This window comes from Artemia franciscana, chromosome 7, assembly GCF_032884065.1.
Source record: "Artemia franciscana chromosome 7, ASM3288406v1, whole genome shotgun sequence".
Classification (NCBI taxonomy): domain Eukaryota; kingdom Metazoa; phylum Arthropoda; class Branchiopoda; order Anostraca; family Artemiidae; genus Artemia; species Artemia franciscana.
In genome coordinates this window covers 9,561,043-9,583,181 of record NC_088869.1, presented here as the reverse complement: position 1 = coordinate 9,583,181, position 22,139 = coordinate 9,561,043, and the positions used below count along the sequence as shown (strand labels likewise).

General features: G+C 33.6%; 2 protein-coding genes across 5 annotated transcripts in view; both read right to left on the bottom strand.

The window, feature by feature from the left end:
* Window positions 1-892: 892 nt before the first annotated feature.
* Window positions 893-22,139, bottom strand: part of LOC136028819 (uncharacterized) — a 314,462-nt gene continuing 293,215 nt past the window's right edge. The window contains exon 9 of the transcript XR_010617883.1: window positions 893-2,834. The gene's annotated coding sequence lies outside the window, so the exon portion shown is untranslated. The remainder of the gene's footprint in view (window positions 2,835-22,139) is intronic.
* The window catches only part of LOC136028818 (uncharacterized), a 44,726-nt gene continuing 23,479 nt past the window's right edge, over window positions 893-22,139 (bottom strand). For all 4 annotated transcript variants that reach the window (XM_065706732.1, XM_065706733.1, XM_065706734.1 and 1 more), the window contains exons 6-8: window positions 20,076-20,231; window positions 10,584-10,810; window positions 893-6,345 (exon numbers count right to left, since the gene is read on the bottom strand). In XM_065706732.1, coding sequence (XP_065562804.1) covers window positions 6,231-6,345; window positions 10,584-10,810; window positions 20,076-20,231 — 498 coding nt within the window. In that variant the 3' untranslated portion in view covers window positions 893-6,230. The remainder of the gene's footprint in view (window positions 6,346-10,583; window positions 10,811-20,075; window positions 20,232-22,139) is intronic.

The window sequence follows — 22,139 nt, the reverse complement described above, 5'->3', positions numbered from 1 at the left end:
AGGATTAACAAATTCTGCATATTTTGAATCAGCATAAACAATAGATTCTGCCGTTGTAGAAATTATATCAAAGAGTTCCTTTTTTAGAGTTTCTGTTTCTACTGTCCTATCAGCTGTCTTGCTAATGCCTTAGGAAGGATATTGTTTATTTATGTGGTTGATATATACAAAAATACTATATGCTATATCAAATACTGAAGCAAACCCTAAGAGCTATAGTCACTTGGTAACTCAACGTGTTTTTTGTTTTTTTTTACTGATCGTCTTGAAAATACATGGTGAAGTTACAAATTTATGATCATAAACATATTAAAACTTCGATATTTTTTTATGAGAGGGAGGGATAATCAAGATTTTGACACTGCTCTCGATTTTTATTTCCTTTTTTTTTCGTAAGTTTGACCCTCCTAGAGTTAGATACAAACCTATGCCAAACACCAAACTAGCTGATTTTATTAATTTGCACTTGTTTCAGTAACGGTGAGGTTTATCCCCTCTTCAGAGCAAAACATATAATAGCACGATTCTTACTTTCAGAAATTTTCTGAAAAATACATGCTTTTAGTTTAAACCCAGAGAAGATAGAAATATGGGTGGAAGAAAAATATTCTCCTTCTTCATATAGCGTTTTCGGAGAAATTATTTTACTATTACCTTAAAAATTAATTACGAACTTTACAATAACCTTATTAATTATAATTAATAATTTACAAAGCATCTTTAAAGGCTTTATAGTTCCACTTGTTACGTTCTCTGCTGTTGTGTAAGACCACTGACTATTGCATTTCGAATATTTTGGTGAAATTAATTTTCTGATTTTTTTTTTTTTTTTTTAATTTATTAGTTGGTATTCATTGACTGATTGTGTTCTCAAATCTATCCTAGAGATCACTTCAAAATTGATTTTTATTTTAATTTTCAACAGTATATAAAACTATAATCAGCACATAAAATCCTTAGCTTCTACTTAATAAGGCACAGAAATGCTCCATTTTTAACATAAGGACACTTTGCTTATAGCACCACAAGAAATACTATTTCTAACACAATTACCTGATTAATAATAGTTCAAGCATTACTAAATTCTAAACGGGCAAACAAATATATATTTTCTTCTTTGCTAAGTTTTCCTTAAGTATAAACCAAGATCACGTACAGTTAAGACAAAATGAGGGGGGAAGGATCGGAACCCCCCTCCACCAAATCATAAATTTTCTTGCATTAAATATCCTAATTAATGTATTTACTTTTTACCCCCCCCCCAGAAAAAACCTACGTAAATGTATGACCAGGGACGTTCTGTAAGTAGTCTTCACGGTTATCAAAACAGATGAAAGTATATGATTCTCGTAATAAGGCTTTATATCTTATACCCACGTTTCCGTTTGGCGTTCTACAGACAAAACACCAAACTAACGACCTAACTGAAAACCCTATTTTCACGTGCTGCTAAATAAAAAAAAAAATGTGTTTCTATTGCTTAACTAACTTTCCATAATGTCCACAAAACTCCAACAGGATGATTCTTTTATACTTCCCGGAGATGAAATAAAGCTAATTAACCTATAAAAAAAATAGAAAATACAAGGAAAGTTTTTTTAGAAATGAGTTTTAATTGCCAGATTCATTCCATGTTGGGTCGAAAAATCCCAAAAGAAAATGAGACCTTAAAATTTTAAGGACAATTTGAAGTATATCAAGCGTTGCCCTCAAGCATTCTTCCAAAGTCATGATAAACAAATAAAAACTTATTATTGGTAAAAGATTTTCCAAGAATTTAGGCAAGAAATACTCCTTTTATCCTATTTCAAAGACAATTTTTTATTTTAGGAATTATATTTTAAGGGTTAAATATTTTTCATAGTAAGACTCATAATTTGGTGGTCAATTATTTTTAAGTTGAAAACAAAACCTTGAACTGGATCAAATATTATTTACACAGCATCAAGATCTCTTGCTCTCCATTGCAATTTACATTGTGTAGCCTGCGGCCTTTTAATTACCGTAATCGAATTAACGAAAATATCTTGGTGTCCTCAAGTAATTAGTGCTTGAAGATATCCAGTAATAATGTAAATACTGTTCCAAAGGCCGTGGTGGATGCACAGAACACGAAAAACTAATTGGAGAGAAAAATTCCAAATTCAAATCCAACCCCATCTAACGTTTCTCAGAAGATCCTGAAGTCGTCAACTTAATAAAAGCTTTAATGTGTTGGTTTTTATTTTTATCTTTTGTTAAGTTTGGAAGCGCAGAGCATGGGAAACAATAACAGAGAAATTCAAGTTTGTCACGGGATAAAAAAGAATAATTCTATCTGTCGTTACCGCGTAAAATCACAAAGTTAATAACAGACCTAAATATATAGTATATTGCCATGTTTATCTCTTCTTTACTATCGGAGTCCGATGGGCAGAATATATAATTATTGCTTCTACAAAAAGTCAGAATTAATTTTTTTTCTTTTTCTATCAAAATTGTATCTATTTTAAAACCACTTTTTAAGCAAAAACTTTTTCCAACAACCCAAAACATATGCTATCTAATGCATTTTTTCTCCTCAGACAACGTTTCTTGAACATCTCAAAACATTGCTCTCCTGATTGTGAGACACGCGGCCTTTTGAAGTACCGCAGGTGAATTACCAATTACCAATTTATCAAAATTGAATTACCAATTATGAGACATACAGCCTTTTGAATTACCGCAGCACAGTTATCAATCACCAACTTGCAAAAACCGATATGTCAATTGTGAGACATAAGGCCTTATAGATTACCGCAACCAAATTACCAATTTAGCAAAACCAAATTATCAATTGTGAGACATACAGCCTTCTGAATTACCGTAACCGAATTACCAAAAATATCATCAAGTAGTTAATAGCTAATAATATACAATAGCAATACAAACAATGCTCTGCAGACTACTGGTAGGCAAAGAATCCGAATATAATAGGAGATACAATTTGAATTTGTCTCATTAAGAAAAGCAAGTAACACTATTTACCATTAATAATAATAATAATTAATAATAATTTATTTGTTACCCGCTTGTTTTGACAAATTAAGCGGAGTAAAAACATTAAGGAAAAATTGCTCACCAAAGTTACAAAGTAAATAATTAAACCAAAATGAAACTTTCTGTCTTGTTTATTATTTTTCATCTCTTGAAAGAACTACCGCGGTCAATTATTTTTTTTTTTCGCCCCTTAGTAATACTCATTTCAATAGCAGCATAAAATAATAAATGTTTTTATTTTTCTTAAAAAAAACTTTTTTAATGAAATATGCAGGCAACGACTGCAATATACAGTCTTCCAAGCCAAGTCAAACAAAGGAAAAAACAGTTTTATTAGGAAGATATTAGCAAAGCCACATATTTTCTGGTTTGTTTTTAGAATCTCAAAAATATTTGCAAGTACTGTTGAATCACTTTTAATCATCTACTACCCTATTACCCTATTATAGACTGTTCTAATTTGTGAACTCCGCTTTATGGAATAAATGATGTTTGATACAAAACGAGTAATATTTTCTTGGAAACAGGTTCATGTTCCTGTCTTTACGGAAACATAAAGAACTGTCTGAAACTGACATAAATTACCCAAACATTAAGATTAAACACAGAAACACAGATACACAAAAAAATAGACAAAATATAACAGGCTCATAAAAAGCGAAACAGCCATGAACAAAAGAAAAATCCGCTAACCCTTTCAAAATATATTGAAACACAAAGAGTAAATATTTAAACACTAAAAAACAAAGTAAACACAATACTGAATTAGCCCAATTCCAATTCAACCTCATTGCCAAAATGGTACCAAGCACCTACATTATGCATCACCAGGAAAATTTCACAAACATTTTACATTAAGGTTCAAAAGTTAGAAAGTTTAATTTGAAAGTATTCACTAGAATTTTACGTCAATTGAGTTACAACTGACTTTGGCGAAAAGTTCAAGTTACGATGGAGTTGGTAAACCCCGATTTATATTACAAAAAAATACACGAAGATTAAAAAATACACAAAAAATAAGCAAAGCAACTTCACCGAATGTCTGAAGGCAAAACCAAGCTTTTAATCCTTCTTAGGTCTGAAGAACGATTTACTAGAACCCATTAGTTAATATTTTAGACATTATTCACTTTCGTAACATCAACTACTATATTTAATAATTTCTTTTATTATTTTACGAGTTTTATTAACGATTTTTTTTTTAGATGGAGGGGAAAACTACTAAAGCTAATGCACAAAACAATTGCGTCAACAGCATGTAAACAGGGATTCCGACACCAGAACCATTTTTAGACCAAGTTTTAAACACTTTAAATCGTGAAACAGAATGGTTGGAAGATAGTTTAATTTCAAATACGATTTGTCAAAACTTTCAGATTAGTTTTGGGACCCGAATCCTACGTTTGAACACCGCCTAAGCAGATTTGAGACTAGACTTGAAATCCATGTTACGCGAACAAAATAAATATTAAGAAATAAATCCCAAGGAAAAAAGACAATTCCAGTCAATTCCATATTCATACAGTTTGGGTATATAACGAACGGTAGTCCAAAAAGGAAAAAAAAAGATGATGAACTAGCAGAGAAAAAACAGCAAAGAGCTATTTGCTGCTATCAAAAGCACCGAAGCGCATTTTGAAGAAAATAAGGAAAACTAATTTGTTCACGTATATGAAATTTTAACATTCTTAAAGACTCCTGATGCATAAAGATTGTAGTCTTAAATAAAAAAAAGTGTCTAAGGGCAGCACAAACTGATATCAAAGCAAATGTAATATTAATCTAACACATAACTGTCTAGGATTTAAGTCTTTATAGTTTCAAAAAGTTGTACTTTCTTTGACCAATTTGGGGACGGCTAGAAAATAGATTTCTTTTTCTATAAAGAAGGCACCATCCATGAGAGATATCTATGAAAATAAAGATATATTTTCATATTAATTACTTTGTCAAATAAACTTCCTGATGACAGCTACATTGACGAGGGAGAGCAATATTTTTGTACCTCCGACCCTATTCTTATTGCCTTATTCTTTTTTACCTTATTTTTCACCTTATTCTTTTATAACCTTATTTTTGGTGACTAATCAAATAAACTAAATAAAATTATTTTAACCGATCTTCAAGAGTCGTTCTCCATTATTAGAAGACTATCTCACTCAATGAAGTTACACTCGAACCAATCAATCCAAAGATTATTCTAATAGAAGAAAGATAAAAAAAATATTTTATCATATGCATTCTCCCAGCAAAGAAATAAATTTATTTTGATTTTATAAATACAAATTTACAGACAATTGGTGTCTAGTGATAAGTTCTTTGGCTTTAATGAAAGACTCAAGAAATTTGAATTCACTAAAGCTTTCTCTTAATTGGTGTAGTGCTTGTCCTAGCAGGTGAATATATATTAATATTCACCATATTAATTATATTATATTAATATTCAGGTGAATATATATTAATATTCATTAATATTCAGTATAAATAGTCATTAACCTATAGATGAAATCGTGAATAGGGCGAATGGTTATAACTAATGTAATGTCCGGTTACAGGTTCCGAAAGGCTTTTCTAATCGGCTTATATCTACCAATAAGAAATCAGTAAAGAGAGATAAAGCATAACCTCCTCTATTAGCCTTAAACAAGACAAAATCTACCATCCATGTTTTGTGCATAAGCTTCCTAAGGTGTAAAACCTTAATAATCCTTATCCCACCAATTAAGACAGGACATAAAAAGACAATTTTAAGCGTCTCGTAGATTAACGTTAAGGCAAATTTCAGTAAATAAAGTTAAGTGATTTCTAACTTCTACGAATATCCTTGCACAACACAAATTTCCAACAGAACCAGTAAACGCAAACATACACAAAAATAAGTCGTCATGATAAACCCGTCAATTTAAATAAACCTGTCATTCAGATACGTGATTTAGAGACTCCCTTAATCAAGAATTAACTAATAACTAGAAAGTTAAGCAAGATTTGATTACCAAAATTCTTTGGCGCCAGAAAAGACAAGCTCGACTCCCATCAACCTTGGCCATTATGGACCTCTATACAGAAAACACCTCTATGGTAATTCACACATACGCAAAAACTTGTCAAAATGAGTTAAAATTAGGTCAATTCTCTTTGAAATCAAACTATTAATATTTAAAGTAAGAAAAGAAAAGACACGTAAAAAGACTAAAAAAGAGAAAAACAGTTCACGGTTTTTGACTTGCACTATCAGCATCATCTTTGGTAGCCGTATCCAAATAGCTTGTGACCAAATCCAAACAAGTCTTAATCTCTTCAAATTCTGACACAAAATCATCAAGCCTAGAAAAGAAAAAGAAGTTAAAAATCAGAGGCAAGACAAAGGCAGCTAGTAACAAAAGGGCAATATAAGGGTGAGAGCCACAGAGGACATTGTTTCCAAGGATTTATCGATTAGAAAATGTGATAAAAAAAAAAAATTCACTATCGTAGGTATTTAAAAATGCTACTAGCAACTAAGAAGACTATCTGCAGCAATAAATTAAAAATCTATGAAAAAAGTAAAAAAAAAAGTAAGGGAATCTGGCACTTTGCAGTCGCTACCAGTCCTCACCTTTGCAGTCCCAAGACAGGACTCTGGTTAAACTTAAAGTCACGCCACCAACCCCCGTCCCAAACCTAAATAAGTGGCGACAACAGCCCTGTCTTGGAGAACATACGAATGCAAGTCTAGCACACCAAATACTCAGCTTACCCAGCTCAGCCTACTCATCTTTTTTGGCCCGTGAAAAAATTACTATAGGTGTGCAGGAACAGAGCAGTTTTTACTGGTATGAAATCTAGGTTATTATCAGACTTGGACAAAAAAGTCATCATCCTCTATTAATTTTCTTCCTGGATCTGATCATGTGAAATGCTTCTTACCCTTTCTTATTTTTAATGACATAGTAATAAATTGCAATAAATTTAATGGACAGAAAATGTTAGCATTAAAGGGGAAAATATTCAATTTTTCAAGCTCAGCACTTGAGCTTCTTGCCAAGTTAGCAAAAAAATATGGGCTTGTCTTCCACCCGTGACAAATTTTTATAGCCAAATGTCAATAATTATGTTTTCATAGCCAAATGTCATCAATCAATCATTTTACTAATACTAAAACACTATGACAAAAGTAAAATGTTATTCGGTCACAGACGCTTTGCTTGTTATACAACGCAATAATAGAGCACTAAAGGACCATAAATAATACCCTAAATCAAACAATACATATGAAATAAAGATGAAGGAGAATAATAAAGAAAACAGAGAAACAGGAAAGACGAAGTTGACGAAGACGAAGTCAATAATTATATTTTTATTAATTATTTGTTTAATTTTTATTCTGGTCCTCATCTATGACTGAACGTTTTCCCATTTTTATATTAAATTTAAATATAGTCAATGGATTTTCACTTCAACTCATGAAATTTTCAATTAAAGAGATAGAAAAATCGTATTTTTTATAGAGCAGAATAGCTTTATTTCCACAGTCTTTGTTTTAGAATTTGGCCAAGCTGTTATTGGAGAAGAATTCTTATTTGAATTCTTATTGTTCTAAGAAAGATTTTAAATTATATTTAATACACTATGTCTTTAGGAGACAAAAAAATTCTATGGTAGCATACAAAAGGAAAATCCTACTACTTAACCAAACATTATTAAGGCCGTGATTAAGTGAACTGATGGAACTTGAAAATCCCATGTTAAAATTGAAAATTTATATTTAAAAAGTACTCAAGTCTTCATTGGCGGGAAGATACCGCTTTTAATATCAGGTCGTAGCTTCTTGAAGATGCTACAAAACGTTTGCTAAGATTTTGTTCTATTTCCTCTAATTGCTTAGAAATCTTAGAAAATGTCTCGCTCTTTTTCACAAGTGTACTCTATGAAGGATATTGCTTTTAGAACAAAATAAATTCTATCATGAGTAGAAGACGATAACCTGTAAGATAATTGCAACCATTTTTCGATGTATTTTCCTGTTTTCGGACAGACCCATAGAGTATTTTCAGCTACCTGAAATTTTTACAAGTCGGTTGCCAAAAAGAATCGTTTCAGATCGCCGACAACACCCCTCAAGACCAGATTGACAAGCTGGTATAAGGAGGTGACAAGCCGCCAAAGGAGGCTGTCTATCAAAACCATTCAGAAGACTTGATAATTGGTGCTATTTAAAGGGTTTTTGACAGTCGACGGTTTCTAGAGTATTGAGAGACAGAAGGCTACCCTAACTTCGATTTTGAACCTCGATGTTTTCAAGTTCACTTAATCACGGCCTTAAACTAAACTTAACAGAAATTACAGGAAATCACCTTTTGTTTGTACTTATGAACTGGCTAACAAAAGAGCCTATCGAACAACTGGCACCAAAAAAAAAGAGAAAAAAACTATTGCATATACAGTAGAAAAAAATAGTCTGACCAGGTCCTCAGATATCCTAGGCCCCCTTACAACCCTCGGCCAACAAAACTTGTCCTGAAATTTCCAAACGGACTTCCCAGCCATGGGAGGAATCAAAATGCATTAACTAAAGGACACATAAAGTTCTTTATTTGGGTTTATTAGCTTTTACTTTATTAAAGTTACACCTAAAGTACGAGTCATTATCTTTAAATAAAGCCTATTTACTGTACACCAACTCTACTATGAGATGTAATCGCTTGGCTTTAGGCCAAAAAAAGAGAAGAAAAAACGCATGCTTTCTTGTGAGCATCCAAAAAGCAACTAAGTGATCTGGCTGTAAAAGTACCAACCTTTTGCGGAAACTGTTACCCGTTCAATAGTATCTTTAGCATTACATCCTAGTTTTCACAAAAATTTGAAAGCCCTTAGGTACTGATACCACTCCTATTAAAAGAGTTTCACTATTAAATGTCATGCTTTAGCAACACAGCATAACAACTTATTCGCATACGGAATCAGTTTTTGCAAACATAGTTGTGAGTAGCATAGTTGTATTGAACTAACTGTATGTTAGTGGCATAGCTATAACACGGTTATTTTGGAATTTCGAAGAACTGCAATTAGAAACCAATTATTCTTTCAATTCTTAATAATTAAGTAAGATAACGGCATTAGATCCTTAAGTTGCAAATCGGCAGTGCTGATCTCCGTTTCGTGGCCCTTCAGCCAGGAGGTGCAATGGGGAGGGGGGCCAGCCATGCTGTGCTTTCGCAAACCCTTCCTGCTTACCTTCCCCAGATTTTTCCAGGTACCCATTTAAAGCTGGATTGACTGTGGCTGAGCTTACAGAGTCACGCCACATAACCCCGTCCCAAACCAAATAGCTGGCTATACCAGGGATCGAACCCGTGCCCTTGGACAAAGAATCCTCAAACCAGTGTACCAATCACTTAGCCAGGACGGCTGAATCCTTAATAGTAAGGGGTTATTCAAACTACAGTTAAGGAATTATTTGAGGAGACCGGAAAAATCGACACTACCACGGAAAAACAATCCGGGAACAGAAATAAACGACTCGAAGGATGTACATCCAAGCATATCCCGTGAAGAATCAGGAAAAAGAATTAATAAAAAAAGCCAGGTTGGAAATACTTAAGCACAGGAGAGTTACGTTGTACCTTCTATTTGCAAAAAAATGCAATAGCAAATCCTCGCACGAAAAACTTTTTCCCCAAAGGACACTCCCCAACCAGATATCACCCACCTCGGACTGTTTCGGAACCCATTCTTATCTTGTCCCCCACTCATTGCTTTACCTCCAGATACAAAAAAAACCTTTATCCCCTCCATTACAGATAAAATAGAGCACTAGTTTTCTTTTTATTATGGACTGGTGATACCCAAGTTTTATGTTCGTTCGCTTGTTTTGTTTTCCTCCCTTTTTATATGTTCTTTTATGAACTTTCTTAATGTATAGATTATTTAATTTTTTTTAGTTTTATCAGTTTTTATCTTTTTAACTTGCTGACCTTTTGCAGTTTACAATTTTGACAAAGGAATGATTTTTCATATTGATAGTTGTTTTGGCATTGAATGCACGTTTTTAGTAGTCGTGTCTTTCTGGCACGATGATTTATTTTTTTTTTTTCCCCAAAATTCCAATTCAGCCCTTCAGGGCTTGTGATGGATATTTTTTTGAAATTGATATCTTATCGATGAAATCAATATAAAAGAACAAACTAGAGCAATTCACTTTTCATTTATATTTGAAAGTTGACTCCTCTTCCAGATGCCACGCTTGAACGCCATGGTACAACAATTAACCAGCATTCGAAAACAGTATCGGCGTATGTAGTTGTGAGTGGCATTCTCCCAAACAGGAGTCGCCCTTTCATAGTTGAAGGCAATAAGACAATATTAGAGCAATTGGAAAAAATTAGAGCAATTCACCTTTCTTTTATATTTAGAAGTTGATTCTTCTCCCAGATGCCACGCTTTAACGCCATGGTACAACAATTAACCAACATGTCAAAAAAAGTGTAGTTGTGAGTGGCATTCTCCCAAATAGGAGTCGCCCTTACATAGTTGAAGGCAATAAGACAATATTAGAGAAATTAGAAAAAATTAGAGCAATTCACCTTTCTTTTATATTTAAAAGTTGACTCCTCTCCCAAATACCACGCTTTAACGCCATGGTACAACAATTAACCAGCATTCTGAAGCAGAGTCTGCGTATATAGTTGTGAGTGGCATTCTCCCAAATAGGAGTCGCCCTTACATAGTTGAAGGCAATAAGAGAATAACGAACTGCAGCTTGCCATTGCTGGCTATCCGTTAGGGTACGTCCATGATCATGAATAGCTTTCTGAAAATGTAAATAACTAGAGGCAGGGAAGCAGATATACGAGTCGATAAGGAAAACCAAGTGGGATAAAAATAGTTATAAATAAATAAAAAAAAATATTAATACAAATATTCCAACCAAAATGAAACTTATTAATTAGAACCAGGCTTGAGCCACCCCCCAAAATATAAAAAGAACTTTCAGTTATTGAATGGCTTAAAGAAAAAACTACAGTCCTCCAACGAGCCGTTCACCATAATATTTTGTTAATCTTAAATCAAAGATAATACAATAAAATAAATACATTTCATTGTTGTTTTATTTATAACGAAGGAGGCAGGAGGGTGGGGTGGATGTGTCCTTCGCACGAATATTAGAGCAATTTCGTCCACAAAAATACTTTGCAGTAACTGTGTGTTTTGTCCTCCGAATCATGTTTTGAACTACTATAACCTATTTAGCAGGGGTCTTCCATTTAACTCCAGTAGCAGAACTAATAACAACGAACGGTCATGGACAGCACAAACAAAATTGGGATATTCAGTTTTAATATTCAACATTGATTTCGAATAGACTTGTTCCATCTATTTCCATTAAAGAAAAACCCTTCTAACGTTTAAGGCCTTCGCCTTCAAATTTGAGTTTCAGGCGAAGCTAAATATTGAAATCGCACGAATCAAATCTTGGAAATGGCAGATTCATTCCATCATTTTATTTAATTACTTAAGTTCTTATAATAATTAACGCACCTCTAGTTACAGTCACGCACAATTTGTAGTAGGTTTTCGCCCAAAAACTAAATGAGGTTTCTAGGACGAGGGAACTTGGTAACGAGGCACAGCCGAATCCCCGATGCCACTGTCCAGTGGCATCTAGTTAAAAGCAGGAAGCGAGGGAGACCTCGAAACACATAGAGGTGCGAATACGGCAATGACCACAGCTGCGGTTATTGCCACATTAATGCGGCTGTTCATCTCACGCTATTTAGCTAATTAACTATTCAGGCTAATTGCTATTTAGACAAATACACTAGCTATACTATGCTATAGTTAAATAAATGCTGCTTAGAGATTTCATTAAAAAAACTCTTTTTGAACAAATAGTAGGTTTTATAATAATAAAAAAATTAAATAATAAAAAATAAAACAAATTAGTCTGCAGATATACAGTTTCTGGAGTTAAGGGCACCAAATAATAAAAGAAAAAAGGAAATTTCGGTGAAAATTAGCAAGAAACAAGAGCTAATAGCTCATATGGCACTTGTGACGAGGCCGGAAGAGCCAAGAGCCAAGAGCTCATATTATATGAGCTCTAGCAAAATTCTGAGAATCAATAGATCAATTTAAAAGGAAAATCAGAGGCTTAATGCCGGTCGGGATTTAAAATAAGAGCTCTGAGTCACGAGGTTTTTCTAAAAATCAAAATTCATTCAGAGCCGATCACCCACTCGTAAGTTAAAGATACATAAATTTTTCTGATTTTTCCTCTCCCTTCAGCCCCCCAGATGGTCGAATCGGGGAAAACAACTTTATCAAGTCAATTTGTGTAGTTCCCTGACACGCCTACCAATTTTCATCGTCCTAGCACGTCCAGAAGCACCAAACTTGCCAAAGCACTGAACCCCACCTCCTAACTCCCCCAAAGAAAGCGGATACCGGTTACGTCAATGACGTATCTACGACATTTATAAGCGTTTTCCAAGATTTCCGATTTCCCCTTTCAACTCCCCCAAATGTCAACATATCTGGTCGGGATTTGAAATAAGAGCTCTGAGACACGAGTTCCTAGTAAATATCAAATTTCATTAGGATCCGGTCACCCGTTCTTAAGTTAAAATACGTAAATTTTTCTAATTTTTCCAAATTAACAACCCCAGCTCCCCCAAAGAGAACGGATCCGTACTAATTATGTCAATCTCGTATCTATAACTTACGCTTACTCTTCCCATCAAGTTTCATCCCGATCTCCCCACTCTAAGCGTTTTCCAAGATTTCCAGTTTCCAAGATTTCTGTTCCCCCCCCCTCCAACCCTCTATGTCCCCGGATCAGATTCGATTTGAAAATGCAGAATCTGAGACATAAGATACTTCTATTTATCAAGTTTCATTAAGATCCGATCACCCATTCGTAAGACACCTCGATTTTCACGTTTTCCAAGAATTCCGGTTTACCCTTCCAATTACCTTCAATGTCACCGGATCTGGTCGGGATTTAAAATAAGAGTTCTAAAGCAAAAGATTCTTCTAGATTTTAGCTTTCCCCCCCTCAATTCCCTCAATGTCACTGGATCCAGTCGGGATTTAAAATAAGAGCTCTGAGACATGATATCCTTCCAAATATCAAATTTCATTAAGATCCGATCACTCCTTCGTAAGTTAAGAATGCTTCATTTTTCTAATTTTTCAGAATTTGCGATCGCTATATGTCACTTGGTTAATACCAAGAGCCATAAAAAGCTAAAAACATGTGACACCACACAGTTCGAGAGGGTGTAGGTTTTATAATAATAATAAAAAAAAAATCAACAGCAAATAATAAAAAAATTCTGTGTGCATATATGCAGTTTTTGGAGTTGTGGGAACCAAATAATAGAAAAAGAAACTTGTGCGAAAATCAGCAAGAAAAAAGCTAAAAACATGTGACACCAAGCAGTTCAAGAGGGCGTAGTTCTTATAATAATAAAAAAAACACAATAACAAATAATAATAACAAAAAATTAAGTGTGTAGATATGCAGTTTTTGGAGTTATGGGCACCAGATAATAATAAGAAAAGAAACTTCGGCGAAAATCAGCAGGAAAAAAGCTAAAAACATGTGACACCAAGCAGTTTAAGAGGGTGTACGTCTTATAATAACAAAAAAAATCAATAACAAATAATAGTAAAAAAAAATCAGTGTACAGATATGCAGTTTTTGGAGTTGTGGACACCAAATAATAAAAAATGAAACTTGGGTAAAAATCAACAAGAAAAAAAGCTAAAAAGATGTGACACTAAACAGTTTAAGAGGGTGTAGGTTTTATAATAAAAAAAAATGCAATAACAAATAATAATAAATAAAATTCAGTGTGCAGATATGCAGTATTTGGAATTGTGGGCACCAAATAATAAAAAAAGAAAAATAGCTAAAAACATGTGATACCGAACAGCATAGGAGAGTGTAGGTTTTATAATAATAATAAAAAAGAATCAACAATAAAAAATCAAAAAACCAATGTGTAGATATGCAATTTTTGAAGTTGTGGGCACCAAATAATAAAAAAAGTAACTTGGGTAAAAATCAGCAAGAAAAAAAGCTAAAAAGATGTGACATTAAACAGTTTCAGAGGGTGTAGGTTTTACAATAATAACAAAAATATATAACAAATAATAATAAAAAAAAAAAATCAGTGTTCAGACATGCAGTTTTTGGTGCTGTGGGCACTAAATAATGAAAAAAGAAACTTGGGTGAAATTCAGTAAGAAAAAAGGTAAAAATGTGTGACACTAAACAGCAGTTTCTGGAGTTGCGGACATCAAATAATAAAAAACAGAAACTTGGGTGAAAATCAGCAAAAAAAAAAGCTAAAAACATGTGATACCGAACAGCATAGGAGGGTGTGGGTTTTACAATAATAATAAAAAAATCAACAATAAATAATAAAAAAATCAATGTGCAGATATACAATTTTTGGAGTTGTGGGCACCAAATAATAAAAAAAAAACTTGGGTGAAAATCAGCAAAAAAGAACTAAAAACATGTGATACCGAACATCTTAGGAGGTTGTACGTTTTATAATAATAATAAAAAAAAATCAACAATAAATAATAAAAAAATCAATGTGCAGACATGCAATTCTTGGAGTTGTGGGCACCAAATAATAAAACAAGAGCTAAGAGCTAATATGGCACTTGTGACGAGGCAAGAAGAGCTAAGAGCCAAGAACTCATATGGTATGAGCTCTAACAAAATTCTAAGAATCAATAGATTGATTTAAAAGGAAAATCAGAGGCTTAATGCCGGCCAGGATTTAAAATAAGAGCTCTGAGTCACCATGTCCTTCTAAATATCAAAATTCATTAAGATCCGATCACCCACTCGTAATTTATCAATACCTAATTTTTTATAATTTTTCCTCTCCCTTAGCCGCCCAGATGGTCGAATCTGGGAAAACGATTTTAACAAGTTAATTTGTGCAGCTCCCTGACACGCCTACCAATTTTCATCGTTTTAGCACGTCCAGAAGCACCAAACTCACCAAATCACTGAACCCCTCCCCCCAACTCCCCCAAAGAGATCGGATTCGGTAGTGTTATTCTATCCACCAAGCTTCATCCCGATTCCTCCTTTCAAAGTGTTTTCCAAGATTTCCCCCTCCAACTCACCCCGACGTCAAAAGATCTGGTCGGGATTTGAAATAAGAGCTCTGAGACATGAATTCCTTCTAAATATTAAAGTTCATTAAGATCCGATCACCTATTCGTAAGATAAAAATACCCCAATTTTCACGTTTTCCAAGAATTCTGGTTTCCCCCTCCAACTCCCTCCGATGTCATAGGATCTGGTCAGAAAGTGAAATTAGAGCTTTAAAGCACAAGATCCTTCTAAATATCAAATTTCATTAAGATCTGGTCACCCTTCCGTAAGTCACAATTACCTCATTTTTCAAAATTACCCCCCCCCCCAACTCCACCAAAGAGAGCAGACCCGGTCCGGTTATGTCAGTCACGTATCTTAGACAGGATTTTATTCTTCCCATCCTCTCCACTTTAAGTATTTCCTAAGATTTCCGCCCCCCCCCCAACTACGCTCCACCAATGGCGCTGGATCCGGTTGAGATTTAAAATAAGAGATCTGAGTTACGAGGTCCTTCTAAATAGGAAGCTTCATGAAGATCCAATCACTCCTTCGTAAGTTAAAAATACGTTTTTTATCCAATTTTTCAGAATTAACCCCCCGCCCCCAATAGAGCGGATCCGTTCCAATTATGTAAATCACGTATCTAAGACTTCTGCTTATTTTTTCCACCAAGTTTTATCCCGATCCCTCCAATCTAAGCGTTTTCCATGATTTTAGGTTCTCCCACCCCAAACTCCCCCCAGTGTCACCAGATCCGGTTGGGATTTAAAATAAGAGCTTTGAGACACGATATCCTTCTAAATATCAAATTTTATTGAGATCCGATCACCCGTTCATAAGTTAAATACCTTATTTTTTTCTAATTTTTCAGAATTAACCCCCCCCCCCCCAAACTACCCCAAAGAGAGTGGATCCATTCCGGTTATGTCAATCATGTATCTAGGACTTGTGCTTATTTTTCCCACCAAGTTTCATCCCGATCCATCGACTCTAAGTGTTCTCCAAGATTTTAGGTTTCCCCCTCCCAACCCCCCCATGTCACCAGATCCAGTCGGGATTTAAAATAACAGCTCTGAGACACGATATCTTTCCAAACATCAAATTTCATTAAGATCTGATCAACCGTTCGTAAGTTAAAAATACTTCATTTTTTTCCGAATTAACGGGCCCCCCACTCCTCCCCAGATGGTCAAATCAGGAAAACGACTATTTTTAATTTAATCTGATCCCTGATACGCCTGCCAAATTTCATTGTCCTAGCTTACCTTGAAGTGCCTAAAGTAGCAAAACCGGGACCGACAGACCGACAGAATTTGCGATTGCTATATGTCACTTGGTTAATACCAAGTGCCAAAAAAAGAAACTTGGATGAAAATCAGCAAGAAAAAAAGCTAAAAACATGTGATACCGAACAGCTTAGGAGGGTTTGGTTTTATAATAATAATAAAAAAATCAACAATAAATAATAAAAAAATGAATGTGCAGATATGCAATTTTTTGAGAAGTGGGCACCAAATAATAAAAAATGAAACTTGGGTGAAATCAGCAAGAAAAAAGCTAAAAAAAAAAAAAAATGTGATACCGAACAGCTTAGGAGGGTGTAGGTTTTATAATAATAATAGAAAATCAACATTAAATAATAAAAAAAAATCAGTGTGGAGATATGCAGTTTTTGGAGTTATGGGCACCCAATAATAAAAAAAGAAACTTGGGAGAAAATCAGCAAGAAAAATAGCTAAAAACATGTGATACCGAACAGCTTAGGAGAGTGTAGGTTTTATAATAATAATAAAAAAGAATCAACAATAAAAAATCAAAAAACCAATGTGCAGATATGCAATTTTTGAAGTTGTGGGCACCCAATACTAAAAAAAGTAACTTGGGTAAAAATCAGCAAGAAAAAAAGCTAAAAAGATGTGACACTAAACAGTTTCAGAGGGTGTAGGTTTTATAATAATAAAAAAAATATATAACAAATAATGATAATAAAAACAATTAAGTGTGCAGACATGCAGTTTTTGGAGTTGTGGGAACCAAATAATAAAAAAAGAAACTTGTGCGAAAATCAGCAAGAAAGAAGCTAAAAACATGTGACACCAAGCAGTTCAAGAGGGCGTAGTTCTTATAATAATAAAAAAACTCAATGACAAATAATAATTACAAAAAATTAAGTGTGCAGATATGCAGTTTTTGGAGTTATGGGCACCAAATAATAATAAGAAAAGAAACTTCGGCGAAAATCAGCAAGAAAAAAGCTAAAAACATGTGACACCAAGCAGTTTAAGAGGGTGTATGTCTTATAATAACAAAAAAAATCAATAACAAATAGTAGTAAAAAAAAATCAGTGTACAGATATGCAGTTTTTGGAGTTGTGGACACCAAATAATAAAAAAAGAAATTTGGGAGAAAATCAGCAAGAAAAATAGCTAAAAACATGTGACACCGAACAGCTTAGGAAAGTGTAGGTTTTATAATAATAATGCAATGCAATAAATATGCAATTTTTGAAGTTGTGGGCACCAAATAATAAAAAAAGTAACTTGGGTAAAAATCAACAAGAAAAAAAGCTAAAAAGATGTGACACTAAACAGTTTCAGAGGGTGTAGGTTTTATAATAATAAAAAAAATATATAACAAATAATAATATAAAAAAAAATCAGTGTGCAGACATGCAGTTTTTGGAGCTGTGGGCACTAAATAATGAAAAAAGAAACTTGGGTGAAATTCAGTAAGAAAAAAGGTAAAAACGTGTGACACTAAACAGCTAAAGAGGGTCTAGGTTTTAGAATAATAGAAAAATAAATAATAACTAATAGAAAAAAATCAGTGTGCAAACATGCAGTTTCTGGAGTTGCGGGCATCAAATAAAAAAAAACAGAAACTTTGGAGAAAATCAGCAAAAAGAAAGCTTAAAACATGTGATACCGAACAGCATAGGAGAGTGTAGGTTTTACAATAATAATAAAAAAAAATCAATAATAAATAATAAAAAATGAATGTGCAGATATACAATTTTTCGAGTTATGGGCACCAAATAATGAACAAGAGCTAAGAGCTAGACACCGAATAATAAAAAAAGAAACTTGGGTAAAAATCAGCAAGAAAAAAACTAAAAACATGTGACATTATGCAGCTTAAGAGGGTGCCTTTGGGAATAAACAAACTGTTCATCAAAACTTTTAAGGATAAGAAGTTTTGAGAATTTCTACTAATTAGCTTTCATTATGTAGTTTAACGGTTCAGCACGGCAACATTGGCAAAAAAGTGGTTTACATAACGTGTTTTTCAAATTTCCTAATTTCAAACAATATCAGAAGATTTTGATTTCCAGGCATGAAAAGACCTAAAATGAACATAGTAGGGGAGAATAATATTATTATTTTGATGTCCTCTCAAGAGAACTAAAACTCAGTTAATAATTCTAAAACAGGGAGCTATTTATCCGTTCTTTTTTGGAAATAACTATTAAATAAAACTACCAGAAAAATAAGTTTTAAAAGAAAACTAAAAAGCTCTATCAGAACTCAAGATGAACAAAAGTATTAAAATTCAATTAAAATCATTCATATTAAAATTCAAACTTAGAACAACCAGAAATTACTCAGAATTTAAAAAAAAATTAACTTTCGATGTCCCCGGGACTTTATAGAAATGTAAATCTCTGTTAATGATTCAAAAACTGGCAAATCAAAAATCTGTTCATTTTTGAAAATAATTACAAAAACTTCAGAAAAAGAAGTTTTCAAAGAAAAGTAAAGGGCTCTATTAAAAGCCAAGATGAGCATAAATGAAGTCCCATAAAATTCAAAATTAAAATGACCAAAAATTAATATCCAAGAACTATTGAAGCCCTAAATGAACACAGATTAAAACAAATAATCATAACAGATACTGATATAGATGAAAAAATAAATTCTTAAATAGTTAAAAATTAAAAGTTAAAACGACAAAAAGTGACTAGAAATAGGAGTTTGGCTACTGCCCCCTTCCCATCCTAGTCGTAAAACTTTTAAAGCCTATTGCGAAGTTTGCATGTAATTGAAAACTATATGCATTCTGAGCAGTGGTTAAATATTTCAAAATATCGACAAAAAAATTAATGCTTATAATGATCAAGGTAACAGGAAAGAACTAATAAAATTTAACAGAATGTGTAACATATAGTGAAACTAATCCTAAGTGAAACATAGTGAAACTGGAAATTTCAGCAATCCAGAATCTTATTTAACAGTATTCTAAAAAATAAAATAGCAATTTTTTTCAATGTAACAACTCTAAAAAAAAATATATATATTTCATTTTTAGTAAAGCACAAATTACACAATACGCACTAGAATGTTTGCTGTCAGAAGTGGGGAGGCGGTAGAAATTTCTATTTGTTTTCTAATCTTATAATTATAATCTTATAAATCTTATAATCTCTTCTAATCTTATAAGAGGCAACGCTAAAGTGTTAAGCCTTAAAATGTCACGTCCTTTAATAGGTATAAATACTTTATTTGATAGGTAATATGAAACCATTAATTTTAACATATATCTGGTAAAAAAAGGTAAAGGATACGGCATTGGACTTTACAGTCCCTACCGGCAGTGCTGATCTCCGTTTCTTTGCCCTTCAGCCAGGAAGTGCAATGGGGGGTTGGGGGCCAGCCATCCTGTGCTTTCGCACACCCTTCCTGTTTACCTTCCCCAGATTTCTCCAGGTACCCATTTAGAGCTGGGTCGACTCTGGCTAAGCTTACAGAGTCACACCACTAACCCCCGTCCCAACTGAAGAATTGGGTACACTGGGACTCGAACCCGCGTCCTCTGAGACAAAGGGTCCCGAATCCAGCGCACCAACCAACTCGGCCAGGACGGCAATCTGGGGATATAATTAATTTCATTCACGTAGCCAGGGGATAGTGGCACTTAAGGTCCTCCCCTCCCCGACTAAAACTTCCCTACCTTGAACTCTAATAGGTGAACAGAGGCTCGATTATACGCAGGTGAGTCATTTTTAGATGCAAGACGACTAGAAGGCAAAGATCTGTAGATATTCTTTTTTAATCTGTTCAACTGTTCTTCAAAAGCGCCAATATCTGGATCGGGTAAATCGATTTCCTGTAAAAAAAAAAGATATAATTTATATAAAATGTAAATACCGATGATAATGAAACAATAAAACAGGATTGTGATAAATGAAGCATAGAAAATATAACAGAATGTAAAACCTAATAGAAAAATAAGGAAAAGTAGAACTTTTTTTTTCGAGAATAGCCCAATTTTATCAAACTAACTTGATCAATATCTCAGAATTGAACAGACAATGAAAACATAGTGGCTATTGCATCTTTCCATTATTTCTATTATAAACTCTCAATTTTGCTATAGGCTATTTATTAAATATTTCCAATCTTTGAATCTACAAACCTTTGGCTCTGCCTTTCTTATTATTTTCGTTTAACCCACTCATCATAGTCAATTACAGTTTACTAAGCTGTAGAGCATCATAATTAACAGTGATACCTCGGTGAGTCTATCCTTCAACTATTTCTACCATAATTTAAAACAATCGTTTCGACCTTTGGAATCAGCAAGGATTTGGCGTCGGCTATCTGATTATGTTTGTTTGAATCTTTATAATAGTCATCAAGGGCTTATCTTGAACACTAAGCAAGGTAAGTGATAATTAGAAAGCTACAAGATAGCTTTCGATTTTTTAATGTTGACAGATGTACATTTGTCTTTGCTTTTCGTCTGGTGAGTTGAGTGAAAAGAGTCCAAATTAGGAACTATCATAAGCGTTCCATCCACGTAATACGGCGTGACATCACTTACCAAGGTAGCCTTCGATGTGAAACGTTGAGAAACCCCCATATTATCGATTATTCCTAAAATGCTGGATTTGCCAACGATCTCACTTTTTTGGAAATAACTATAAAAAAAACTACCGGAAAAATAAGTTTTAAAAGAAAACAAAAAAGCTCTATGAATACTGAAGATGAACACAAATAAAGTCCTATTAAAATTCAAACTTACAACGACCAGAAATTACTTCAAATTTCAAAAACTTTGAACTTTCGATGTCCCCGGTACTTTACAGAAATGTAAATCTCTGTTAATAATTCGAAAACTAGCAGCTACTTATCCGTTCTTTTTTGAAAATAATAATTTTAAAAAAAACTTCGGAAAAAGAAGTTTTCAAAGAAAAGTAAAGAGTTCCATCAAAAGTCAAGATGAGAACAAACAACATCCCGTACAATTCGAAATTAAAATGACCGAAAATTACTATCAAAGAATTAATGAAGAAATTAAAGAAATGAATGATTTTCTTCATTCACCTTACTTTACTTTCTTCTTATTTAAGAAAAGATTCGTTTCTGCACGAGAAAGAGCTGATCACAGAGCCTCCCAAACCTTGATATAGGCTAAAAAACGGAACTTGTTGATTTCTGATTAATTGAGTCTTTTCGTTTAATGTATTTTCAATATTGGTTGTTTGATGTTGTAGCACATCATCGATTTTACTGTCAGATAAACATTTATTTCTCCTTTCATGTATATTCACTTTCCATTGCCTTTTTTAATTTTTGTTTATATCTGATTGAAAATTCATTGACTTATTGCTTTAGCCTTCTCTGTGAACATTTCTTAGAATGGGTCACCATACCAGCTCTCTTAATGTTATTCCATTTATCTCATTTCTCGGATCCGACGAAATCGAGTAGCCAAAGTTATCTAATGGCTACTTTTCTGATTCGTCAGCATCCCCTTGGTACATGAAAGATGTGAGTTAACGTGTTTTTGTTCACGCGTTTTTTACGTGAGAACTTGTTTCATTTTTTTTACCTCTTTTTTATTACGATCTCCGCGGCTCCATCAACAGTGATATCCCACTGGTCTTAGAAATTCCCTCATTTTGTTTTCAGCTCTGATGTATACTTGTTGCATACATCCTCACTTTGTGTACACAAGTGTATACTTCCTCACTTTCTTAGCTTGTTGTACCTTCACTTGAGTGTTTCAAGT